Below are 25,135 nucleotides of genomic sequence, written 5' to 3'. Positions count from 1 at the left end.
GATAGTTCACCCAAAAATGAAAATTTGATGTTTATCTGCTTACCCCCAACGCATCCAAGATGTAGGTGTCTTTGTTTCTTCAGTAGAACACAAATGATGATTTTTAACTGCAACCGCTGCCGTCTGTCAGTGGTATAATGCAAGTCAACTTGGACTATAAGAGTAAATAAAACACGACAGACAAATCCAAATTAAACCCTGCGGCTCGTGACGACACATTGATGTCTTAAGACACGAAACGATCGGTTTGTGTGAGAAACCGAACAGTATTTATATAATTTTTTACCTCTAATACACCACTATGTCCAACTGCATTCATCACTCGATTCGTTTGGTCTGATCGCGCTCTGACAGCGGCAGTGATGTCTCGCGCATATACTTCAATGAGTGCTAGACATCACTGCCGTTGTCAGAGCGCGATCAGACCAAACGAATCGAGTGATGAATGCCGTTGGACATCAATGTGTCGTCACGAGGCGCAGGGTTTAATTTGGACTTGTCTAAGCAAGTTTTATTTACTGTTATTGTAGAAGTTCCCATCCACTAGCATTATTTGACTGACAGACAGCAGCGGTTGGAGTTAAAAATCATCATTTGTGTTCTACTGAAGAAACAAAGACACCTACATCTTGGATGCTCTGGGGGTAAGCAGATAAACATCAAATTTTCATTTTTGGGTGAACTATCCCTTTAACTTATAGACTCCATGCTTTGGCATTTGACCCCTTATTTTAGCAGTGCTGAATTAACATGGACAAGTCTGCCCCCTAGTGGACAGTGACCTCCATAGCCTGTGACTTTAGCTTCAGTGCAGCATTCATAGACATTCAATTTTGGCAAGAATGTCAAACACAAAGTGTCCAGACAGGGAAAAAAAGCTTCTGATGGATATTTTCATTCGCACTTCTGAGTAATGTCAGTTTAAATGTTCTTTAAACCACAGAACGATGTTGAGGAAGCAGTCAGACTGAGTGTTGACTTTAGACAGCGAGTGACCCTCATCACTGAACCACAACAACCTGAGAAACAGACAAAGAGAAGAGAAAAAAAGTGTGTGATAAAGAAAGAGCAGGCTGAAGGGTCAGTGAGATTTTTTTAAAGACATTAATACTTTTATTAGGTTTAGAATGATTTAGACTGACAGCAAAGATACTTATAAATGTTACAAAAGATTATTATTTAAAATAAATGCTGTTCTTTTTAACTTTCTATTTATCAAAAAAAAAAAAAAAACTTGAAAAAAAGTATCAACATTGATAATAAGAAAAAATGTTTCTTGAGCACCAAATCAGCATATTAGCATGATTTCTGAAGGATCATGTGAAAGACTGGAGTGATGATTAAAAATTTAGATTTGAAAATTTAGCTTTGCCATCAGAAGAATAAATTACATTTTATAATACAAATGTTAATGGACAAAATAGTGGCTGTTTAATCAGCCTGGTCTATCAATATTAGTGACTAATAATATCGAAAATAGTAGGGCTGTAACGATATGCGATATGAAATCGAAATCGCGATACGCAGGTCCACGAACCTGTATCGCGATGTGAGAAGGCAGAATCGCGACACACCCCTTCCAACTCCCAGAGTTATCCTTCCTGTCCAGATCCAATGCTACCACATTTTTAAATTACTATAAGTATTAGGGGTGTAACGATTTATCGTAGATGGTGTGTCTCAATCAGCTCTCTAGTTCAGTAAGTGTTTCGGGCACACATTGAATCTTGCAAGCAGGTTTAAACGTTTCTCATGTCAGTCTCATACATGGTCGCGTGAGAAAAGTCGTGGCTTTCTTTCACCGCAGTGCACAGGAACAGCTGTGCTCACAGAAAAGCAAAAGACGCTTGCGATGCTTTGCTTTAAGAAGTTCTGTGGGGCCGTTCACATATTGCGTCTTTTCCGCGTGCAAGTCAGTTATTATTATAAAAAATGTAGCCGCGCGGCAGGCGCGCTCATAATGGGATCAACGCGGTCGCGACGCGCATGCAATTCTCAACTTCTCAGAATGCCGCAAGCGCACCGCAGGTCGTGTGACAAGAATCAACCGATCAGCTATGGCCTTTCCGTAACAAAACATCAAAAGCTCAGCCGAACAGCTGATCATAGCTGTACATGGTGGTTTTTATATCTTATCTCCATCAATATATCTCGTAGTAAAACTAATGCAAGGGCTAGAAATCATTTATCCTTTGCAGAAACATCCTGATCCTCTTGGAGAGCTCAGTTCATGGTTGCATAGCAACGACCGACGCCACGGAGCGCAAGCGCTTTGGAAAGAAGGAGAAGCGGTGCGGCCGCGCCTTCCACGCGTTTTTAGACGCGATATGTGAACGGCCCCTGTTCATAATTCTAAGTTCATGTTAAATTTAACATTTTTTTTCAGTGACAGACAGCCCTATTCAACTGTTAATTTGAATACAGAAGGTTTTTATTAAAATTTTATATTTATTTATTTTATTGAAATGTTGTATGTACAACATGTATGTACAACAAGGAAAATTATTGAAATTTGTTCATGTTTTTTTAATAAATCTTGTTTGAATTTCAGTTTCATTTTGTTCAAAATATCGTGATACGTATCGTATCGTGAACTCTGTATCGAGATACGTACCGTATCGTGACCTGAGCGTATCGTTACACCCCTAGAAAATAGTATTCAGTATGTTTGTATATTAAATGCTGGTGTGTGTGTGTGTGTGTGTACCTGACAGGTGTATTCCTGCTCTTGAGTGCTCTGTAGAGCTCCAAACCCTGGTGAGGCGATACTCTCCTGTCTCTCCCACCCAACATCAACAAAACAGGAGCACGAATCTAAACACACAAACCATATTATGGTTTACTATTTACATATTAAACTTATCATGCTACAAAATTAATGTAAATTAATTACTTTTTCTGTCTGTGTGTGCATAGTTTGAGGACAAATTTGTACTCAGAAATGTGCTAAACCTAAGACAATATCAAAAAACCCTCCTTTTTAGGGACACCCTCATTTGTAAACATGGTATAAAAATAAAGATTTTTTTAACTGTAGAAATGCAGAAAGTTTTAGGGTCCAGTATTTACTGTATAACTATCTGTACATAAAACCAACAGAAGTCTGTGCAAATTCCCTATTTAGATTTTAGTAAATACGTGTGTATGTGTGTGCACGTGTCAGTGTATACCTGTGCAGCATGAATTATAGGTGACTTCTCCAGCATGGAAGCAAGGGACTGTGATGTGGGCAACCGGTCAAAAGCATACTGAAGCCCAACAGAGGAATATCTCCTGTAGAGGCATTAACACCATTACAGTTACATTACAGTTTCAGAATGCTAAAGCAATACTACATTACTGAATTATACACAAAGGTTCCTTCCTTCTGCTGGAATACATTAGGCTTAACTGTGTTTTTTCCTGGATCTTAAGAAACTGGTTCTATGCTTTTAAAGACTCAAATCAAAACTGACTATTCTTTTTTTATGGAATATTGCAGTGTTTATTATGCATGATTTACTGTTTATTATGCATGCACATCATTTAAAAAAAAGGAATGCAAAAAAAAAGTGTCCTCTAATAAAAAAAAAACTATTTTTGATTTACAACAGCAACAATTAAAATGTCTTTATCTCTCTTTGAAAAAATTATTCCTTGCAATAAACAGATTTTTTTCCATCCATTTCCATTCATTCTCTCTAGAATGAGCATGACCCTGTCCTGATACCACCTGCAACCGACTAGAAATTATATATAAGTAAGTTTATCTGTGACATAACTAAAGTTCATCAAATCATTTCATTTTTAACAGCAGGGGTATTAATTCTAATTTCAAATATTTGTCTAATTTAAAATTAAAATCCACATTCAAATGCAAAAAAGATGCATTCGAATTTTAGGTGTGCATCAGGCATTATTATCAGTGGTGCATGAGATGGGATGATGTAAGAGTCGTGTTTTAATGTTTTTTGTTAGCCTTTCAAGTTGAACCCACTAGATGCGACACTGCTGCATAGTTCATTTAAACCACTGCAGATATAGAGAAGCTCAATGAGGAGAAGATCTTGGTTACATTAATTTAAAAGTTTTGCACCTTTTTTTTTTTTACAATCATGTTATTTCATTGCTTTGAAAAAACTATTTAATGCGGAGCATTAATATTTTGCTCATTGCACCCTCTTGTGGCCTCATGAGACAAGCCAAGCTTTTCTTCCCCTAACTGAAATTATGCCTTTTAAATTTGAATATTAGTAATATTTAAGTATAAACTAAATTTAGTTTTTCAGCCATTTTTACAGCCCTAGTACTAATGAATGTAAACATGAGTGCATTACCAGTCTATGATATCACTGGTCCCGAGCAGTGTGGCTGCATTGATGACGGGGTTTCGTGCTGCACATGCTCTGTAGAAATCTGGATACTGACCAACCAGGTGGCAAGCCAGGAAGCCACCATGAGAGCCACCCATCACTGCCACTCTATCAGGATCGAGAGTCGTCTCATTCTGTAAAGCGCACAACACTGCCCTCTGGACACAAAGAATGACAAACAAGCTAATGCAATACTTTTTTTAATAACAGGTACATGTTATTTGTGCATATACACACCTGAACATCTTTGACATCCTGACTGCCAACATTTCCAAGCAGAGACTCTATGCTATCTTGACCGAAACCAGTGGAGCCCCTGTAGTTCACTGTAACACACAAAATATTTAAATACTTAAAATCAGTGCTTATCTTCAAATTTGTGATAGGAACAAGAATGACATATGAACACTCACCCATAAGAACAGCAAAGCCCAGTTTGGTTAAAGCTGCAGCTGTGGCATTCCAGTCAGCAGCGAAATGAGCGTGAGGACCACCTGCACAGAGAAATACTTTATTAGGCATGTTTAGATGTAGTCATTTTCGTCAATCTGATTTAGACCAATCCAATTTCAGATTCTAAAAGGCTCTCGTAAACATACGCATCACAACACAGCGCACAAGGCATTTATGAAACAGATAACCATATTCAAGTGTTTACTGGGCCTGTCGGATCGAATGGTGCCAACTTTAAATCAGACAGAGATAAAGCACTATGGTATGATTGCATTTATTTGAATGAATTAATGAGAGAGAGAGATTGTGCTTGTAAATTTCATTTGTGCAGCATCTTTCTACTAATAGTAAAGCTGTGAGGGTCATTTTGACCCGGAGAGGAACTCCTGAAAATGCTAGTTAACGTTACCGAGAATTTTTCTATTTTTTTGTGATTTTTTTCCCCCACTTTGTTACATTTGTGGTGTTCTCTGTCAAAAATGACCAGCCTACAAAAAATTGCTTATAAATCTCTTATTACTATATATTATCACCAAATTTTGGAATCAATCTTTTTGTTAACTTGTTTTCTTTCAATTAGCACAGGTTTTGTATTTCTTTTTGGATCTGACTGATCATAGGCCTCATTGATCTGAGCTCATACTGATTGGCCAGTTTGTTGTCTATGTATCAGTTTCAGTTAAAGGTGCTACAGAGGATGTTTTGTTTTATACATTTTTGCAATATTACTTGAAACTGTCTTTACTAACTGATAAAAGACTATTTATTAGGTGCACTGAAAGGAATAATATTAATATACATCATCTGTGCATGAGGTAGGGCCTTAAAAACATCAGCCAATCGTTTACGCGATCATCGCGTAAACGATTGGCCCTCTGGCTTGTCAATCACTGCCATGACGTTCCTTGTGAGAGACGTGCGCAGCTGCGCGCTCCAGTAACTTTCCACACTCCACAGGCACTGCAATGTTTTTGTCAGGAGTAACAATGCAGATTATGAGTTACCTGCGGTGAGTCCAACATAATGAATCCACTAACACGACACAGCGAATGCCGGTGGTAAACAAACACTTGTGTTCCAATACTCGTGCACGAGTTTTGGGAGGCGTTCCCTTGAAATGATCTGTGAAGGAGGGGGGTTGTTCTTACGCATGCGCTCATTTCAAAAACTCACTCGACGAAAAGATCCTCTGTAGCACCTTTAATTGAATAAATTACTTTTATTTTCAAAGGTGTTAACTATACTAATCTTACACTGCATAGCAACAACTTACAAAGGATTCAATTAATCATGATATTTTGTAACAATTATTTAATAAACAAAGCACAACAAAGTATGACAAAGCTCTAAAACAGACAATTCATCATCATAATCGCAATTATTTCTTAGACTATGAATCGTCAGTCAAATTTCATAATCGTGACAGCCCTAGAGTTTACATGCTTATTTTTTCATATTGATTGGATTATTTCAGGTCTACACCACCCCTCTTCCTATCAGATCGAAATTTCATTTGGATCAATTGAGGTGTTTAGATGAAGGCTTTTCAATCTGATAGAGCCATCAATCTGATTATTATTGGAGTACTTGGGTTCATGTAAATGTAGCTATTCATCACTGACATTTAAATTAAAATTACATGGAAAAAAAGTGCCAGACTTACCGTGTATATTCACCACTAGAGGAGTTTTCCTTCTCTCTGGAGGACTGTAAGGCTTTAACAAAATTGCTCCAAAATTCAGTCCAGCTATATAGAGGTAGAGAGGAGGAACGAGAAAAATCACAAAGAAATATTGCTAGTAGCGGCTGTAAAGCTGATGATACATCCATGTTACTCACAGAACTGATGGTTCTCCTCTTGAGAAGTCGGTGTGATCAACATGGGCTGCCAACAAAATTCCTCATACACATCTGCTCCACCCAGATTACAAAGTTGCATGTCCTCAGCCTGGTCAACTGTTGAGAGGAAGCCAACTCTCTACAGAAAACACAAAGTTATATGTCATGCAGTATCTTTAGAGAAAGATGACTATTATAGTAAAGTGTGTGCACATGTAGTTGTACCAGGCAGGGTGGCTGATTTGGAGACGAGCAGCTCATCACCATCATGTCTTTTTGTATAGTCAACAGCTGCACACTCCCAAAATCATCTAGCAAACACAAATCCACAGAATCAATGACTATCACAAATGGCAAGAAACAGTAAATGACACTGACAGTAAAGTGAACAAACGGCCTGATTAAAATCAGTCATGACATCACTCCATATTCACACTACCTAGTCTTAGCACATCCAGTCCGCACACTTGTGTGAGTCTTCCTGTTGTTCTGTCAACTGAGAAGACCGCCTAGAAGAACAAATGGTGCAAAATCACAAAATCTTAACACTTGAAATCAGAAATTCAGAATCCACAAAGTGCAGACATGTGACTCACACAGGTTTTCTATGCAAGCTATTTAACAGTGGGCCAACTGTTTTGCACTTTTTCATTATTTTGGTAAAGCAGCTGTATTTTTTGTCTTTGGCGGTATGTGTATTTATGTATTTGTTTACCTTATTGTTTTCACAGGCACTGCTGAAGAAGATTCTCTCACTGTCTGCAGACCAGCATTGAGATGGCAATGACTCATATAAACCAGGAAACTGACCTGTGAGGGATCATGACATTACTCACTTCAATGTCTATTGTGAAAATGCTATACAAATTAAAGTGACTTGACCTCCCTCTTCAATGTGTGCATGTGTTTTCATCTAAGTACCCTTTTCTGCTCGTCTAACCACATCTACCAAAACCGAAGTGCTTCTGTTCTTAATGTCATACTATAAGGGACAAACAAAGACAGAGAAAATAGTTTAATAAATAAAATATAATTTTGAATGTATATATACACACACACACACATACACACTACCGTTTAAAAGCTTGGGGATGGTAAGAGTTTTGAAACAAGTCTTTTATGCTCACCAATTTTGTATTCATTTGATAGTAAATGTATAGTAAAACTAATATTCGTAACATTGTGAAATATTGTTACAATTTTAAAAAATTGTTATTCTTCAGTGTCAAATTATCCTTTAGAAATCATTCTAATATCCTAATGTGGTGCTCAAATAGCATTTCTTATTATTATCAATGTTAAAAGCATTCCACTGTTTTTTGGAAACAATCACTTTTTTCAGGATTTTCTGGTGAGAAGAAAGCTTAGAGAGCAGCATTTATTTGATATAGTAATGTCTTTACTGTCACTTTTGATCAATTTAATGCATTCTTAATGTGTAAAGGTCTTAATTTCTTTTTTTTAAAATCTTACTGGCCCCTAACTTTTGAACGGTTGAGTATATAATATAATAAATATTAAACAAAATATTCCATATTTTGGCATTTCATTTAAACATTCCTAAGTTAAATATTACGTCAATCAATTATTTACATTCTCACCAACATCATGCTCAAGCACTGATGATGTGGTCCAAAGACCTGTCCCTGTAAGTAGACGATCCAACACGAGTCTGGACTCATTCGAGGGCTCGACACAGACACACCTTCAGGTGACAAGCACTCTGAACAGGTCAAATTGAACAAAAAAAAGGTTAAAGGACCAGGAGTTCTATTTTCACAAAAACTATATATAAATTAAAGCTCATCATGTAAAGCAAAAGCACTTGTAAAGGTGCATACATAAAATGCCTCCTATAAAGAATCTCACCACAGTTCCCTTTCATATCCAAGTAAAAAAGAGCTGATCTGGGAAAAAAAGAGAAAATCAGCAAATATTATATTTAAAAAAAAATATTGTGTTTTAAAATCTTGGCACAAACCAAGTCAGCCAACTGAGATAAGCATCATATTTAATTGAGCGTGGAAATATAACTAAATCAATATTTATAAGGGAAAAAAACTGTCTGTTAAAGGGATTAAAGCTTTCTTCAACTCCGCCTCTCACCTACGATTGGAGCAGAACTTCAGGCCCAGTCTGAACGGCTCATTCCATTGGCCCACAAAAATTACGCCCCTTCCATTAGGTCCCCACAGGGCCTTGAGAGAGAGCGAGGAGTAGTTCATGATTCAGTTAACATTTGAATTTGAGATTTCTGATATAACATCTACCATTTAAAGCCAGTATGGAATAAGATAATTGATTATCAATTAGGCAAATAAGAATAGTGAAATATATCTTGCTCACCTGTCCTGGTGATATATTAGGAGGGACGCCAGCATACACAATGACTGCAGCTTTATTGAGATCAGCTACACACAAGATTGGACAGCTTTTACCCACCAGCCCTTCACCCCAGTCTTCAATATATACGTTCTTATCCTGAGAAATGCACACAAGACTTTTAAAACTACAAATTAATTTCTTCAGACATCTAGTAATAACAGTTACTGCACAAGACTACATGTGAGATAAGCTCAGTTGAGATGATTTGATTGACAGAAATCTCACTTGTTCCTCAAGCAACACTAGCCCTCCGTCCTCACTGGCTGATACAATTGATGATTGAGCTGACGGCTCCACCCTCTTCTTCTCAGCCACATACAGCAACTTCTTTTCACATGGTGACCAGGCCAGACATGCAAACTGAGCTAATGATGCACAAAGAAACAGAAGACACACAATCAGATCAATATCCTTACAGACTGATCAGGGCTCCAGACAGAGTAGGTAAAAATCAAAAGAGAGCCACTGGTTACTAAAATTAATCATTATTAGCCAAATTACAGAACCACTTAATATATGTCTATTTTAAAGGGGTCATGACATGAGAAATCAAAGTTGTCTTGATTTTATGACATATAAGAGGTGTTTGAACCATTAAAACATACTTCAAGTTACATAGCTTAAAACGTTCTCATTATAAACAAAGCATTTTTTAATCAAGCTCCAAAAACAGCTCGTTCTGATATTGGGTGACCTGTGACGTAGGGGTGGGCGATATGGCCAAAAAAATTGTTTTTCCTGTTTGTCAGAGTGGTTTCATCTGGTTTAAAACTAGTGTAAATCACCAAGATCGCTGAATTCAAGCGCTTCACACTGGATCTCACAGCGCTGTTTAATAGTCGCATGACTGAGACCATTTAGAAAGTAAACGCAACTTCTCTAGTAAGCTTGTGCTTTGCTACCATTTGGACTTTGAGCAAAGCAGATAAATGGTCCATGTGTGCATTTATCGAGCTCTTGATACCGTTTTATTGAGAAAAATTAAGTCGCGGTAATTATCATTTGCATATGACTGCCTCCTAGGGCTGGGCGATATATCGCATGCAATTGTCACGTGCATTTCGTCAGTAAAGCCGGTTCCCTGATTACCGCTAAATCGAATGGAGCGGCATTTAATAGACAGAACCGTAGTTCACTGACAAGCCACGCAATACCGTGTTCATTATCGCCGATGAATCGCCTTCGATAATGAATGCGATATTGCGTAGCTTGTCAGTGAACTACGGCTCTGTCTATTAAATGCCGCTCCATTTGAAAGCAGGTGATGACGATTTAGCGGTAATCAGGGAACCGGCTTTACTGACGAAATGCGCGTGACAATTGCATGCGATATATCGTGCCGCCCTACTGCCTCCAGAGCAAGACATCAACGAATAGTTATATATCTTTGCACCGTGGGCCTACATGGATATGAGCATTGCACTACGTAAAAAGTGATTAGAATCCATTATAATCACTGATGCTGTCTACACTGGATATAGCATACAAATGCGCATTCAATTTCTGACATACTCCACGGACTTGAGTCTGTCGACAACAGGACAAATGGAAGAGTGAACGAATGTTTGCTTTGACACATCCAGTTTAAACAGCTCGTTAGCATCTCTGTACAGACTTAAGAAGGATCCCAGCATTGGAAAAAGTGGATGTTTTAGTTAATGGCATCCTGGATTGCATCGGAGGATTATATGTTTGTTCAGAGCATTTTGTTTTGTAAACAAGGCACAGTGTAATGGAGAGTTCACAAAGGAAATTTTCTTGAAAGAACAACTCTAGTGGATCTAACAGCAGTTGCATTACAAACCGCAAGAGAGAAGTTTCTTGTTTTACCAATGTAGGGAGTGTGTTAATTTATATGATAAATAGCATATAATCAGGAAACTAAATGAGGTAAACTAAACCACACGAACGAGTTGACATTCTCTTGATTTGTGTTTAAAGTGCAATAATTCTGATGAAATAAATCTCAAAATACAACAATCATTTTGATTATAATTTTAAGCAAAATAACCATGATTATCAATTTAACCATTATGTAGCATGACAAGTTTTCATTGACTAAAATTAGACTAAAATGCTTAGACATTTCTTTGACTAAAACTCTGACTAAACAAAAGCAGGGCAAGGTGACTAAATATGATAAAAACTAAAAAGTACATTTGACACAGGACTAAGTCTAAAGGTGCGGTCACACTGCACTTTTCATTCCATTGACTTCCATTCAAACGCATGCGAATGCGTCAGACCGGAAATGCAAGCTTGTGCTAAAAAATTTAGCATTTTTTCTGCGTTCCAAAGTTCACGTTTTGTGAACTCTGACCTGCGAATTCGCATCACGTAAAGACGTGCGACCAGTAGAAGATTGATTCGTAACGGCATGACCTCTTGAATAATATTTTTGCAGTAAAGTCAAGCAGGTTCTATATTTTTACATTTTGAATGTATTACTTTAAGATATGTGTTGAATTCATGTTTATAAAAAAGACACCGTAGACCGTGACGTCGTATCACGACCGTTACAGCATCCGAAGAAATTTTGCACGTTCAAAGTCTGTTGTGACCGCGGCTTAAGGGTGTGTTCACACTTGTAGTTTGGTTCTTTTGGTCCGGACCAAAAAAAGAAAATCATATATTTAGCCCTGGTTCATTCACACTGTCATTTTTAACACCAAACCTAAAGATACAAACAAATAAAAATGGCTTTTGTTACGTATATTTTGCGATATTTCAGCGACTTGCTGAACAACCAAAACAACGCTGTGTGCTGGGATAAATGTGCTCACTTTATGAGAGAACATATGATGTTAAAGCTCATCAGCGACCACAGAGGCCGAAATGGGTACAGGAAACCTGATACAGTGTCTGAACACATCTCTGATCAAACTCTCCATTGCAATCTAAAACCACAAACATATTATGATGGAGCTGACAACTTGTGAAGAGCTTATAAAATGTGCCTTGTGACATCATATCCTGTTTTTGGTTTGTTTACTTCCGTGTTGCGTTCACATTTTATTCGAACCGCACCAGAGCTTGTTTGGAAGTTGTTTGGTGCGCACCAGGGTTCGGACGGTAGTGTTCACACTTATTCAAATGAACCGCACTAACAAAGCAATCGCATTAGGGTTCATTCTAATCAAACATGCCAAGTGAGAACACACCCAAGACTAAATTAAGAACAGCTGACAATATTAACACCAATTAGAAGTGAACCTCAGAAAACTTTTTTTTTTTAAATCCCTGTCATGACCCCTTTAATATATTTATAAATGTAAATTAATCTTGTGAATTTTCAGCAGCCATTACTCCAGTCTTCAGTGTCACATGATCGTGCAGAAATCATTCTAATATGCTGATTTGGTGCACAAGAAACATTTCTTATTATTATCAATGTTGAAAACCATTTTTTGGTCAGGATTCTTTGATGAAAAGTGCAAAAGAACAGAAATAAAAACTTTCTTTACTGTCACCCATGATCAATTTAATGTGTACTTGCTGAATAAAAGTATTAATTTCTTACTGACCCCAAACTTTTGAATGGTACTGTACATATTGTCATATCAAAAACAGTCTGATATAAGACTGATATAAACATAAACCTGAAGTGCACCTCACAGTAAAGGTTCTCAGTTCATCCCAAATGTGACATGACCGAAAATGGCTGATGGTCCATCGAGTGAGTTAGTTTTTAGATTTAAACTCTTGTTTTAGAATTTTGGCCTAATTTTTTACAAAGAACAAGCTCAAAAGGGTCATTTGTTCACAATTAGCCGTATTTGGCCCACAGGCCAGTGATTCGAGACTCTTGGTGTGTAACACAGACAGCAAAAAGTGTTTCTCACCATCTTCGTACACTTTTCCATGCTTATTCAGAGCTATGAGGTCCAAGCTTTTCTCCAGACCATTTTGGCCCCAAACCTACCAAAAGAAAGAAAAACAAAGAGAATTAATATATTTTCCTCACCTTAAAATGTGAATTTCAAAAGATATCAGCCATTACCTCCAGGTACTGATGTCCTGCTTCCTCCCGGATGACAGCTTGAAGAGTCCCAGAAGGAGACTGACAGCTGAGCAACCTGAGTGAGAGATGAATTTTGATGACGGGTGTGTTGTCTACATGTAGTCAAAACTATCTTTCTTTTCACCTCTTGAGGATACATGAATATCTGCATTTATATATTTATATATATATCTTACTCTTTCTCTATGTGTGAGCTTGTTCCAGATGGCAGAACGAGCTCTATTGTGTCATGTTTACACAGTAGAGTCCATCTCTGAGAGAAACGCAGTTTCACCCCTCTCTCCAAATCACACTGACTCCATCCTACAGAGAAAGAGAGTTGAAAAGCTAGCACTATAAAGTTTTAATATTACTAAACTATGCAAATACACCATAAAACGACACGACATAACTCTCCACTAAACTCACGGGCCAATACAGTGATGCACCGCTTATCGCTGGCAGTGTCCACAAGCTCATCAGCGACCACAGAGGCCGAAATGGGTACAGGAAACCTGATACAGTGTCTGAACACATCTCTGATCACACTCTCCATTGCAATCTGAAACCACAAACATATTAACTACCAGTCAACAACATAAACAGAAAACAACATGAGTAAACAAACCTGAACCAGCCTTATTTGTGGGCTTTTTATATTTAGAGCCCACTGACTACATACAGTATATAAACTTAAGTTCATGATACCAGTGTACAGCAGCATTCAAAACTCAAAATCTGTTACATGTAACGCAACTCATTTTTAATCAGCTACTAGTCCCACATTTAGGCATTATTTTGCGCCATGAAATAACTCGTTTTATCTCACCGGTCTGTTTAACGCTATGATAACGATACGCTTCCGGTAAGCTCATAAAAAAATGTTTATTCTGTCAATAATAAAGCAACATGTTAATAAGAATAAAAAGACTGTCCGGACATTAAAAAGTAGCACCGGTTCCGTTCGCACCTTACAATAGATGTGGGTCAGAAGGGCGCAAATGAAATCTGGCTAAAACAGCAAAAACACACCCCTCCGCAAGGCATGTCAACAACAATAATCCACGCCGGTCGAGTGAAGTGAAGGGGACCGTCGTGACAGAAGAGAGAGATCGGGAAAAATCGCTGGAGAGTCGATGAGAGCCGATGTTTCAACCGTCGTCAAAGCGTTTCTGTGCGGACGCGTCCATTCTGCGGCTCTGAGGGGGGTTCGGCTTTTTCATCACAATTTCGACACAAAGATCTTTATTTAACTGCGCCAATATTTAAGAACTGCTTGTTTTAATTATATAACCCATAGCATCATGTGCAAAGTATTGGGTTTCGTAAATAAATACATAAATATAAGTTACACGAATCAAGCCACAACACAACAAAAATGCTCCCGCTCCTTTCTCGGCCACAAGGGCTTCATACTGGAGGTAATGCTCTAACAATCCAAACTTTGAACATTTTTAGTGTACCAATCTTCTTCTTCTTTTTAATAAACCCTTCAACTGCATTTATTGTCATCAAGTCATTTATAGGCATATACGAATTTAAAGTGTCATTTAAAAAGATTGGTAAAGTAAAAGCTATTTGAAATTTAGATTTTGTTGGACCATTTCCTCTAGCATGAAGCCCAAATGTAAGCTTTTTAATGCATCCTTTACATGAAATGACTTGGCTGATTCAATATGTGCAAAGTTCAAGGGTCCATAAAACATTGGAATGGTAAAAACTGTTCAGAAGCTGTTTGGTAGTAGCTGGAATTTTCTTTAAAAAAAACAAAACACCATTTCCATTGGGTGGATACAGACACATTTTGTCATTACTATTATCATTCACAATACCAATCTGCAAAGGAGTCAAATACATCATCATTGTCTGAACTCGGAAAAGCCCAGAATTTGTCTGGTTTGAGTGAAATATTGCAATGGACTTGTGGACATAGATGACTATTTTTTGAACACAGGCAGTGCCAAATGTGTTTGGGTTTTTTTTCATTGTTGTCCCCAAACTATGGTAATATGAGGTGTGTTTACACATCTATATACTGTTTTTTTGTATTTTCAGAAATCCATTTATTTGTCTATATCTAAAAGACCCTCCTTATTGAGAGGTGTCTCATCTTCAGCAGAAATAAGACAGTAAACTAAAGACCAAAGATGAATGCACTGTAAGCCTATTAATCCACTCCTCTGGAAAAACTCAATGCACATCTGCACTTTTCTAATTCAAAGGCTTCTTTATGGAGATTTCCCCATGTATATTTCTGAACATGTACAGGTCTTACTGGTCCAGTGACTGGTCCTCCAACAGCGAAATTTCCATTTTTACGGTCAATGCCTGTTGACGGAAGATGGTGATTTATATTGATATCTGGAGAAGACAAAGAATGACGTCTTTGAATGTGAGTTTTGATGTTTTTTTGTTCAAAATCTTGTTGCAAAAGCAGCACATTGTTCGCTTTGGCCTACACTTAAGTATTTTTTTGTTACTGGTTGAGATGCTTTCAGTTGTGTTGGCAGACACAATATTTTGAATGTCTGAGGGCATTACATCTGTAGGATGTAAAACAGCAGTCTTCGAGTCTGTCATGGAACTTGGTGTGCTGGAGAAATGTTCTATTTCTGAGGCACCGTGGTCAACCAGTCTGATGCGTTTTGAAGAAATAATGGAAGATCCAGAGGTGCTGGCAACTGGTGGAGAAGTCAAAGCTGGAGGTAAACCTGGATTGGTTATAGGTTTAGAGATAAGATCACATGTGGCAGATACTGTTGAGATGCTGTGGGACGTTGGAAAGTTAGTTAGTTTTAAAGGACATGTTTATACTCTGGAAGGTTCTGTAGATGTAATTTGGACTTTGGCTGATGCACATTTCTGCACATGATTAATAAATAAGTTTTTTCTAATTATAATATGACGGCAGCAGAAGCAGTGATAGTGTCCACTTTCTATACATCCCAGGTGGCATTTATACATTTTATACCCTGTAAAAAGAAGAAGAAAAATTTATAAAATACTTATGAAAGCATACACATAATTTTACATGCTGACAATAATTTCAGAGAGAATTTGATTTTGTGTGTTTTATAACAGATTTACTCTAAAACATACCTTTATGCTTGACAGCAGACCTCTCATGGGTCTGTACATGTGCCACCAGAGCAGGATACTCTCCAGTCTTTTTACAAAACAGGCATTTGTACTCATTTTCAGCAAGCGAAATAGGTCCAGGAGAACTTCCCTCATTCAAAATGGTAACATGAAACTAGAAATAAATAAAATAGTTATTGGAACTCTTTAAAAGTCCACATCACTTATAACTGTCACAACCAAAAAGATAAACGTTCAATTTATAAAATGTGTATGTGTGAAGGATTCAGTACAAAAGAACAAAGGTGTTAAGACACTCTCAAACACACTTAAATTGAAGGAAGGACATAGTTTAAATTTAAAACACCTATTTATGCGGCAGTTCAGATAGATGGATAGACTATATATTTTAACTATTTAATTTATTCTTGTTTATTTAAACTAAAGCCTCACGCTATACAAACCACACACATTATAAGAACTTTATTTCTTACACAAGCCCAATTCGGATGGAAATAGAAGACAGAACAAGAGGGAAAACACGACCAGATTACTTTAAAACTTAAGCTACATGATGCCACGTCCCGTGCCATATTACTGTATAAACAACAACAAAGACAAAAGCTAATATTTATTTCAATAACTTACTTTCTCATCTCGACATTGAACCATCTTGACGACATCAAATTCGCGCGTCTATCTTGGAGTGGGCGTGGGAATGTTGTTGTTGTTGTTGCTAGTAGGCGTTTCTTCTTCGTTTTCTTCTTGTTTAATGGCCGCTCACTCCTTGGCAGTATTACCGCCCCCTACTGTATAACTTACATGGGTGATAGTAGGCCTTTCTTGTGATGGACGTACCTTTAAAGGTCCCGTTCTTCGTGATCCCATGTTTCAAACTTTAGTTAGTGTGTAATGTTGTTGTTAGAGTATAAATAAAATCTGTAAAATTTTAAAGTTCAAAGTTCAATGCCAAGCGAGATATTTTATTTAACAGAAGTCGCCTACATCGAACGGCCAGTTTGGGCTACATCCCTCTACTTCCTTCTTTAATGACGTCACTAAAACAGTTTTTTGACTAACCTCCGCCCACAGAAATACACAAGAGTTGCGTTTGTAGAGTGTGTTTGTTGCCATGTCGTCGAAACGCTGTTATTTTCATCCCGCAGTCCAATCACCGGGTCTGATTCCGGCTCAAATTGATAGGGTAAAATTAAAGACATGTTTACAATAACACTGAGCGCGTGCATCTCCACGTTATGGTAAGAGGCGTGACCTTTCCGGGCAAGGTGCGCTAACCTGCTGTCGAATCACAACACAGGAACCGCTGGCACAATCAGAACTCGTTACGTATTTCTGAAGGAGGGACTTCATAGAACAAGGAAGTCATCAGCCCGTTTTTATGACAGTGGAAACAGCGGTATACAGATAAGTAAATAATGTGAAAAATACTGTGTTTTTTTACACGCGAAACATGAACACATGTTATATTGCACACTATAAACACAATCAAAGCTTCAAAAAAACACGAAAAACGGGACCTTTAATAGGCGTGGTTTGTAGCCTTGCAGGACGCAGATAGACCCTCCTGTGTATTGGCTCATTTGGGAAATTCAAGAGTTCATAAAAAATATTTTGGTACAGTAAAAACTGTTCAAAAGTTGTGTTTCGTTAGTCCATTGCCACTAGTATAAAGCCTACATGTTAGCTTTAACACACCCCCTGAGTCTATAGAAACGGCACTGTGAAATTGGCTGAATGCACAAGTTTTGTACACGAGCACGTGGGAGCATTTAAATTGTGTTGTGGCTATTCGTTTTGTTGTTAACTTGTTTTTGCAGTTCGTTGTGTTGTGCACTACTGGGCCACCGTAGTATAGTTCACCCACAAATGAAAATCTGTAATCACATTATGTCATTGAAAACTTGGATGAATCATTAAGGAAACACAAAATAATAAATTCTGAATAAAATGAGGTTGAATATTTGGATGAACAGTCCCTTTACTCTAAAGCAGGAAAAAAGGGACAGTTTTTTATCATTATTATTATTATTATTTTTTTTTTCAGCAGAACCCATTTAAACTAAAATATTGGCTTACCCCCCAATAATTTAACAATAAAAATGCATATTCACAGTTCTCTGATGTCAGTAAATGTCACATGACAAGCAGTTAAACAACTAAAATATTATAATAATACAAAGTGTTTGTATAATTAAGTGTTTTATATAATACAAATTGTTTATAAAGTGCATATAAAGTGTTTTATTTTGTTTTTATATTAAAATTATTTATTTTAATTTTACATTAATTATTAGATTCCCCAGGAATTCATAAACCCCAGTTTGGGAAACTGCTCTAAAGAGTAAAAAAAAAGAAAAAAAAGGCAGCATTACTTTGCAAAAGATGAATTTCTCCTTCTCTCACCTTCTGTTGTTGTCGCAAAGGGAGTCTCTGTTGTTTTGGGTTTTTCACCTGAGCAGGGGTGGGTTTCTCCTGGTTTGAAACTTGATCTGGATGCTTCCTTCTTAAATGCACCTGCAGATTCTTCCTGTGCAGCATTAAACCACAGAAAGGACACAGATCTTGTGTGTCGGATCTGGACCTTTGTGGGATGGTGCTTTCAACAGGTGTGTGTCCAGTGAACATCTCATTTACCAAAGTCTGTATGGCGACATCAGCCTCTATAGGATGAGGATTGGCAGCAGAATTTGAAGCGGTGGTTTCTGTGACATTGTGATCCACTACAGAGAGATTTACAACTGAAGGACCTCCTTCATCCACTGGGGATTTAGATGGCTCATCTGTTCTCATCTGCATAATCCTTCCTTTACCTGAGATTAAAGAGAGTACAAATATTAAGGTCTCTGATCAGAGCATGTCAATATGCACAAGACTCATTATACATTACACACTGGATTTCATAGTCCTGTTTTTTAGTCATCATTATTTTTTTTCTTAAATTATGTGCCTTTGAAATCTATAATCAAAATAACTTCTCCCTCTTGAAACGCCATATCTTCTCTGATGATGCGTTTACTGACGTGAGGGCGGGACAACCTGTCACTCACATGAGATCACAGCAATAGCAAAGCACAACCATCAAATGACTCACTTGACAAAATCAAGTCCCACCCTACATTTTTTCACTGTTCGATAAGCCGTTTCACTTGGATATATTATTGGATATATATATATATATCCGATAAGGAAGAAAAGACAATAGCAACTTCATTTTCATTCCAAATTAGAGGCTGGAATGCACTGCACTACTTTTAAAATCTGAACAGATTTTAAAACAGCAGGCATCATACACTTGCCGAAAGACTGATGATCACACACTACCAAACTTTCAAGTTGTTCTGAACACAACAAACTCACACAGAAACCTGCCTGAAAAATGAAATGAAATGTTTAATGGTCTGAAGTGAAAAATTTTGATTCTTTGCACATCATACAATATGCAAAATCTCTCAAAACTGACTTCTCAAAAACTGTAGACTGGCTCTGACTTTCCAGACTGCATAACAGGGCAAAAATCTGGGCAAAAGTGTTGTGTTGTGTATTCCAGCCTTTAAATCTGTTTGTTGAATTCAGTATCTAAAGTACTAGAAAAAACACAAAGAACATCTCACTGAAGAAAAACAGTTGCCGCCACTATTTATGTTCCTGTTGGGCAAGTGTTAAAAGGGATGTTACCAAAGTCCCTTTAAGACAAGTCATTTCACTCGGCAGCCATCTTTGAAACGCCTCTCGGGCATGCAAGTGCAGCTCCTATCTCTTTAAATGGGGAAACATCAAATTCTTCAAAGCTGTTTGCCAAGCTTTTGATTAAATTTCATATTTGAAATCACCAATGAAATCTAACAACAACCGTTTCATAAATTTCGTTTCTAAATGCTCGAATCATGACAAAAAAATTGTATTTTTCAGGCTAGATCAATGCGCATGCGCAGTCCTAAATGCGCGTCTCTTGTGTGTCTCATTTCGGAGGCGCACGTCTGACTGTTTCTATAAGAACAGGAGCTTCTAACGGCCGCTGCAGTGACTGAATGACTTTACCAATCGGTGATTGGCTCTTATTTAGAAGGCGGGACTTATTCTGCCATATTGTGCGTTGCACTTTCTCCCATTCAAAACAATACGAGTGACACGTCTTGTGTTATTCTATAGTCTATGATGTTACATAGGCTATAATTCAGTTCAAGCTACCATCGTTCCACATTGTATCACAAACTGCACAGTGTTCGCTGTATAGTTTTTAAAAATTGATGTTAAACAGCATGCAAGGATAAACGTTTCAATCCTATAGTATTGTTATGACCTCATCATGTTGTTTAATTTAGCAAGTGGAGCCCTGCCTTACTTATTTAGCATTTTTAATTTTAATGCTTTGTGTCTTAATTTTGGCACTATGATCAAATAACAAGTGAAAATGTTTAACTCTGTGCCTGATATTACTTCATTCCTTTGTCACACTGGAAATAGAAGGTCAAGACGAGCACACTGCATTATGCAGAATGTTTTCTGTTTGATGAGACTCATTACCTGTGGACCGTTGCTCTGAATCAGTGGGCCCCGGGTTCGATGTCTCCTCACTTACCGCCTGCAAAAGCACAGGACCAAAATTGTTTTGTATGTTTATATCAATTTCCACAGCTTCATAAATTTTGACACAACAAAGCCCTATTAAAGGATTTTAAGGGATGATTTTTCCATCAGTTTATGATGATTCATCGAAATGAAGATTTTTTTTACATTTTTTTTTAGTGCATTAGTATTAGGGGGCATTTACACGACACCGTTTTCAACTAAAAAATGAAAACTTTTATGCGTTTTGTCTAGGGGTGTAACGATACGCTCAGGTTTATGTGACACGATACGGTACGTATCTCGATACAGAGTTCACGATACGATACGATCACGATATTTTGAACAAAATGAAACTGAAATTCAAACAAGATTTATTAAAAAAACTGAACAAATTTCAATAATTTTCCTTGTTGTAAAATGTTGTACATACAACATTTCAATAAAATAAATAAATATAAAATTTTAATAAAACTTTCTGTATTCAAATTAACAGTTGAATAGGGCTTCTGTCACTGAAAAAAAATGTTAAATTTAACATGAACTTAAATTATGAACAGGGGCCGTTCACATATCGCGTTAAAAACGCGTGGAAGGCGCGGCCGCACCGCTCTCCTTCTTTCCAAAGCCTTGCGCTCCCGTGGCGTCGGTCGTTGCTATGCAACCATACTGAGCTCTCCAAAGGATCGGATGTTTCTGCAAAGGATAAATGATTTCTAGCCCTTGCATTAGTTTTACTACGAGATATATTGATGGAGATAAGATATAAAAACCACCATGTACAGCTATGATCAGCTGTTCGGCTGAGCTTTTGATGTTTTGTTACGGAAAGGCCATAGCTGATCGGTTGATTCTTGTCACACGACCTGCGGTGCGCTTGCGGCATTCTGAGAAGTTGAGAATTGCATGCGCGTCGCGACCGCGTTGATCCCATTATGAGCGCGCCTGCCGCGCGGCTACATTTTTTATAATAATAACTGACTTGCACGCGGAAAAGACGCAATATGTGAACGGCCCCACAGAACTTCTTAAAGCAAAGCATCGCAAGCGTCTTTTGCTTTTCTGTGAGCACAGCTGTTGCTGTGCACTGCGGTGAAAGAAAGCCACGACTTTTCTCACGCGACCATGTATGAGACTGACATGAGAAACGTTTAAACCTGCTTGCAAGATTCAATGTGTGCCCGAAACACTTACTGAACTAGAGAGCTGATTGAGACACACCATCTACGATAAATCGTTACACCCCTAATACTTATAGTAATTTAAAAATGTGGTAGCATTGGATCTGGACAGGAAGGATAACTCTGGGAGTTGGAAGGGGTGTGTCGCGATTCTGCCTTCTCACATCGCGATACAGGTTCGTGGACCTGCGTATCGCGATTTCGATTTCATATCGCATATCGTTACAGCCCTAGTTTTGTCCATTCATTTATGTGACAACGGCATTTTGGGAACCTGAAAATGCAAACTTTTGAAAACAGGTTTCAAAGCTTAAGTTTGAAAATGATATCTTTATCGCCTCTGTGTAAACTACAAAAACGCAAATCTGTGAAAATGGTGACGTCATGCACATGCATATTACATGTTCAGTTTATAGCCTGCACATAGTGTTTCTTTACAAAGTGACATCGCCAACTACTGGCCTGGCATGCATAATACAGCATTTTTAGATCCGTGTGAACGGGGATCGTTTTGATAACGTTGTTATAAGCAGAAGAACACAAAGGAAAAGTTTTTAAGTTTTTAGTACATCATTGTTGTGTAAACTCCCTTTAATGTTAAAATATATAACAGATCCTTAAAGGATTAGTCCACTTTTAAATAAACTTTTCCTGATAATTTACTCACCCCCATGTCATCCAAGATGTCCATGTCTTTCTTTCTTCAGTCGAAAAGAAATTAAAGTTTTTGATGAAAACATTCCAGGATTTTTCTCCTTATAGTGGACTTCAATGGGCACCAAACAGCTGAAGGTCAAAATTAGTTTCACTGCAGCTTCAAATTGTTCTAAACAATCCCAGATGAGAAATAAGCGTCTTATCTAGTGAAACCATCGCTCATTTTCTGAAAAAAAATGGAAAATTATATAAGTTTTAACCTTAAATGCTTATCTTGAACTAGCTCTCTTCTTCTTCTTCTTCTCTATTAGAATTCTGGCAGTGTAGACACTGCTAAGCGTATTACTGCCCTCCTCAGGTCAAAGTTTGAACTAATTTTTATATGCAATATGCTAGTTCAGTAGTATATAACAATTAGGTCAAACTTTGACCTGAGGAGGGCAGTAATACACTTAGCAGCGTCTACACTGCTGGAATTCTAATAGAGGAGAAGAAGAATAGAGCTAGTTCAAGATGAGCATTTAAGGTTAAAACTTATATAATTTTCAAATTTTTTCAGAAAATGAGACCCTTATTTCTCGTCTGGGATCGTGTAGAACAATTTGAAGCTGCAGTGAAACTAATTTTGACCTTCAACTGTTTGGTGCCCATTGAAGTCCACTATAAGGAGAAAAATCCTGGAATGTTTTCATCAAAAACCTTAATTTCTTTTCGACTGAAGAAAGAAAGACATTAACATCTTGGATGACATGGGGGTGTGTAAATTATCAGGAAAATTTTATTTAAAAGTGGACTAATCCTTTAAACAGACTGATGTGTCTCTATAATCCTATATAAATGTTCCTTTGAGGAAAATTGTGTTTTTTTTTCTCAAAGGGGGTGTTTACCTAGGATTTTTAAAGATACATTAGAATCTTGGATGACATGAGGGTGAGTAAATTATCAGAAAAAGTTTGTTTAAAAGTGGACTAACCCTTTAAATCATTCTATGTAATATATTTATATGGTGGAAATTTTGTGGAAATGTGATACATTTTCTCCAGAATTTTAAATAGACATTTCAAAACAACAGCATTTATTTAAAATAGTAATCTTTTGTAAAATTTTAAATGCCTGTCACTTTTGGCCAATTGCCTCCTTGCTGAATAAAGTATTACTTTATTTAAAAAAAAAAAAAAACTTTACTGACCCCAAACTTTTTAACAGTAGTGTATAAAGACACATAAAAAACAAAAGTAAAAGAAACTTACCATTTTAGGGCACATGCGTTGCTCAATGTTTGCTTTTCTTGGTCTGATTTTCTGAGGATCCTCAGAGATCAGGCTCTTGTGTGCTTCACTGACAGGCATTTCCTCAGAGGCAGTCAGATGAAGATCTGGTGCAGCTGAATTCTCCTCTGATTTCAACTCCACAACTGTTATCTTGGGTTTTTTGTTCTCACACATTGCCAGGTGTTTTAGAAAACCATCTTTCCTCATAAAAGTGGATGTGCAGCTGATGCAGTGAAAGTGTGGAGCAGTTCTGCACTTTAAATGGCATTTGAAAATGAAGAATTCTGGAAGAAGATTTTATTATAATGATTATTCTTCGATAAAATTATAGTAAATTTTAAGTCTAGAAGGAAGAGAATAATATTTATTCCTGTGACTTCACTACTTGAGGTAATAAATATACAATATGCATGTCATTTCTCACACACATTATTTAGTACTTGCCTTTGTGTCGTATTGCTCTTCTTCTGTGACCCTGTAAATGTTTCAAACATTTGCTTTTGATGGTGGGTTTGAACATCTCAGGCCCACAGAAAGGACAGTGGTACAAGGAACAACAGTCCTCACATCTCTGGACAGCTGGCTGCTCCTCTCCTCGCAAAATAGTTTTGTGTAGCTATGAAATTAAATGTAGGAAAAAACAGCCTTAATGTGTTTCCTGATAATGGGCATTTCAAGCAAGGGCTTTGTACATGAAAATCTTATTCCTTATCTCATTATGAGATTAAAAAAAGAAAAAGAAGATACATAATCTATGGCAAAATATGTTTGCCTGCACCAAATCTATCTGAATCTGCATTTTTATAAAACAGTGAATTTCAATTTCAAAATCTTATAATGTAATTAAAGGCAAATTAATGTCACATTTATGTGGCCCGGCCCAAAACATAGTACGTTTTAAAGTATTTTGGTATCTTTATTGTACAATTAATTTATTACAAAACAAACTCTTTGAAACAACAGCTGATCCTTTGACGGACTCCTCCAGCCAGGGGCCGATTAGCAGGTCTGCAGTTGGTCGCTTCTTGTCGCTGCATCCAACTGTTAATACTCACCTGTAGCGTTATAAACTCTGTATTTTGGTACGATTGCTTATTCTTTCATGACACAGTGTGAGGTGATATATCTACCCTTATTGTTAAGTATGCAGAAACTTTTTAATTTACCTCTGTATGTTGACGTGTATGGCTAAACATGTTAGTCAAAAGAGCCCGATATGTTTTGTCTGAAATCTCGCGAGATTACCCATGAGGAGATATCGTAGATAGTTTTTCAAAATAGTTACAAAACAAGAGTCATTTAAAATACACTCAAATCATTCCTATTATATAT

At 37.3% G+C, this 25,135-nt stretch overlaps 1 protein-coding gene across 7 annotated transcripts; it reads right to left on the bottom strand.

The window, feature by feature from the left end:
* Nucleotides 1–655: 655 nt before the first annotated feature.
* zgc:136971 (S9 family peptidase) lies at nucleotides 656–25,056 on the bottom strand. 7 transcript variants are annotated; one of them, XM_048209998.1, is made up of 26 exons: nucleotides 24,970–25,056; nucleotides 24,248–24,419; nucleotides 23,783–24,087; nucleotides 20,653–20,710; nucleotides 18,532–18,938; nucleotides 13,459–13,591; nucleotides 13,227–13,353; nucleotides 13,030–13,105; nucleotides 12,872–12,947; nucleotides 9,255–9,394; nucleotides 8,991–9,125; nucleotides 8,751–8,842; nucleotides 8,514–8,551; nucleotides 8,246–8,367; nucleotides 7,566–7,626; nucleotides 7,360–7,454; nucleotides 7,084–7,153; nucleotides 6,870–6,955; nucleotides 6,645–6,783; nucleotides 6,469–6,552; nucleotides 4,766–4,846; nucleotides 4,590–4,678; nucleotides 4,317–4,510; nucleotides 3,171–3,273; nucleotides 2,708–2,814; nucleotides 656–1,019 (listed from the first exon to the last, which is right to left on the bottom strand). In XM_048209998.1, exons 1-26 carry the CDS (start codon nucleotides 24,997–24,999, stop codon nucleotides 917–919), a joined length of 3,123 nt encoding a protein of 1,040 aa, XP_048065955.1. In that variant the 5' UTR covers nucleotides 25,000–25,056; the 3' UTR covers nucleotides 656–916. The 7 variants fall into 7 exon arrangements, with proteins under 7 accessions (XP_048065955.1, XP_048065956.1, XP_048065958.1 ...); XM_048209999.1 differs by lacking the exons at nucleotides 20,653–20,710; nucleotides 23,783–24,087; nucleotides 24,248–24,419; nucleotides 24,970–25,056 and having other exon boundaries at nucleotides 658–1,019; nucleotides 18,532–18,655; nucleotides 18,763–18,924; XM_048210001.1 differs by lacking the exons at nucleotides 18,532–18,938; nucleotides 20,653–20,710; nucleotides 23,783–24,087; nucleotides 24,248–24,419; nucleotides 24,970–25,056 and adding exons at nucleotides 14,062–15,390; nucleotides 15,571–15,839 and having other exon boundaries at nucleotides 659–1,019.
* Between the last annotated feature and the right edge of the window lie 79 nt (nucleotides 25,057–25,135).

Source organism: Megalobrama amblycephala, linkage group LG12, assembly GCF_018812025.1.
Source record: "Megalobrama amblycephala isolate DHTTF-2021 linkage group LG12, ASM1881202v1, whole genome shotgun sequence".
NCBI classification, from domain to species: domain Eukaryota; kingdom Metazoa; phylum Chordata; class Actinopteri; order Cypriniformes; family Xenocyprididae; genus Megalobrama; species Megalobrama amblycephala.
The sequence above is the reverse complement of the archived record's forward strand: the minus strand, read 5'-3'. Positions and strand labels throughout refer to the sequence as shown.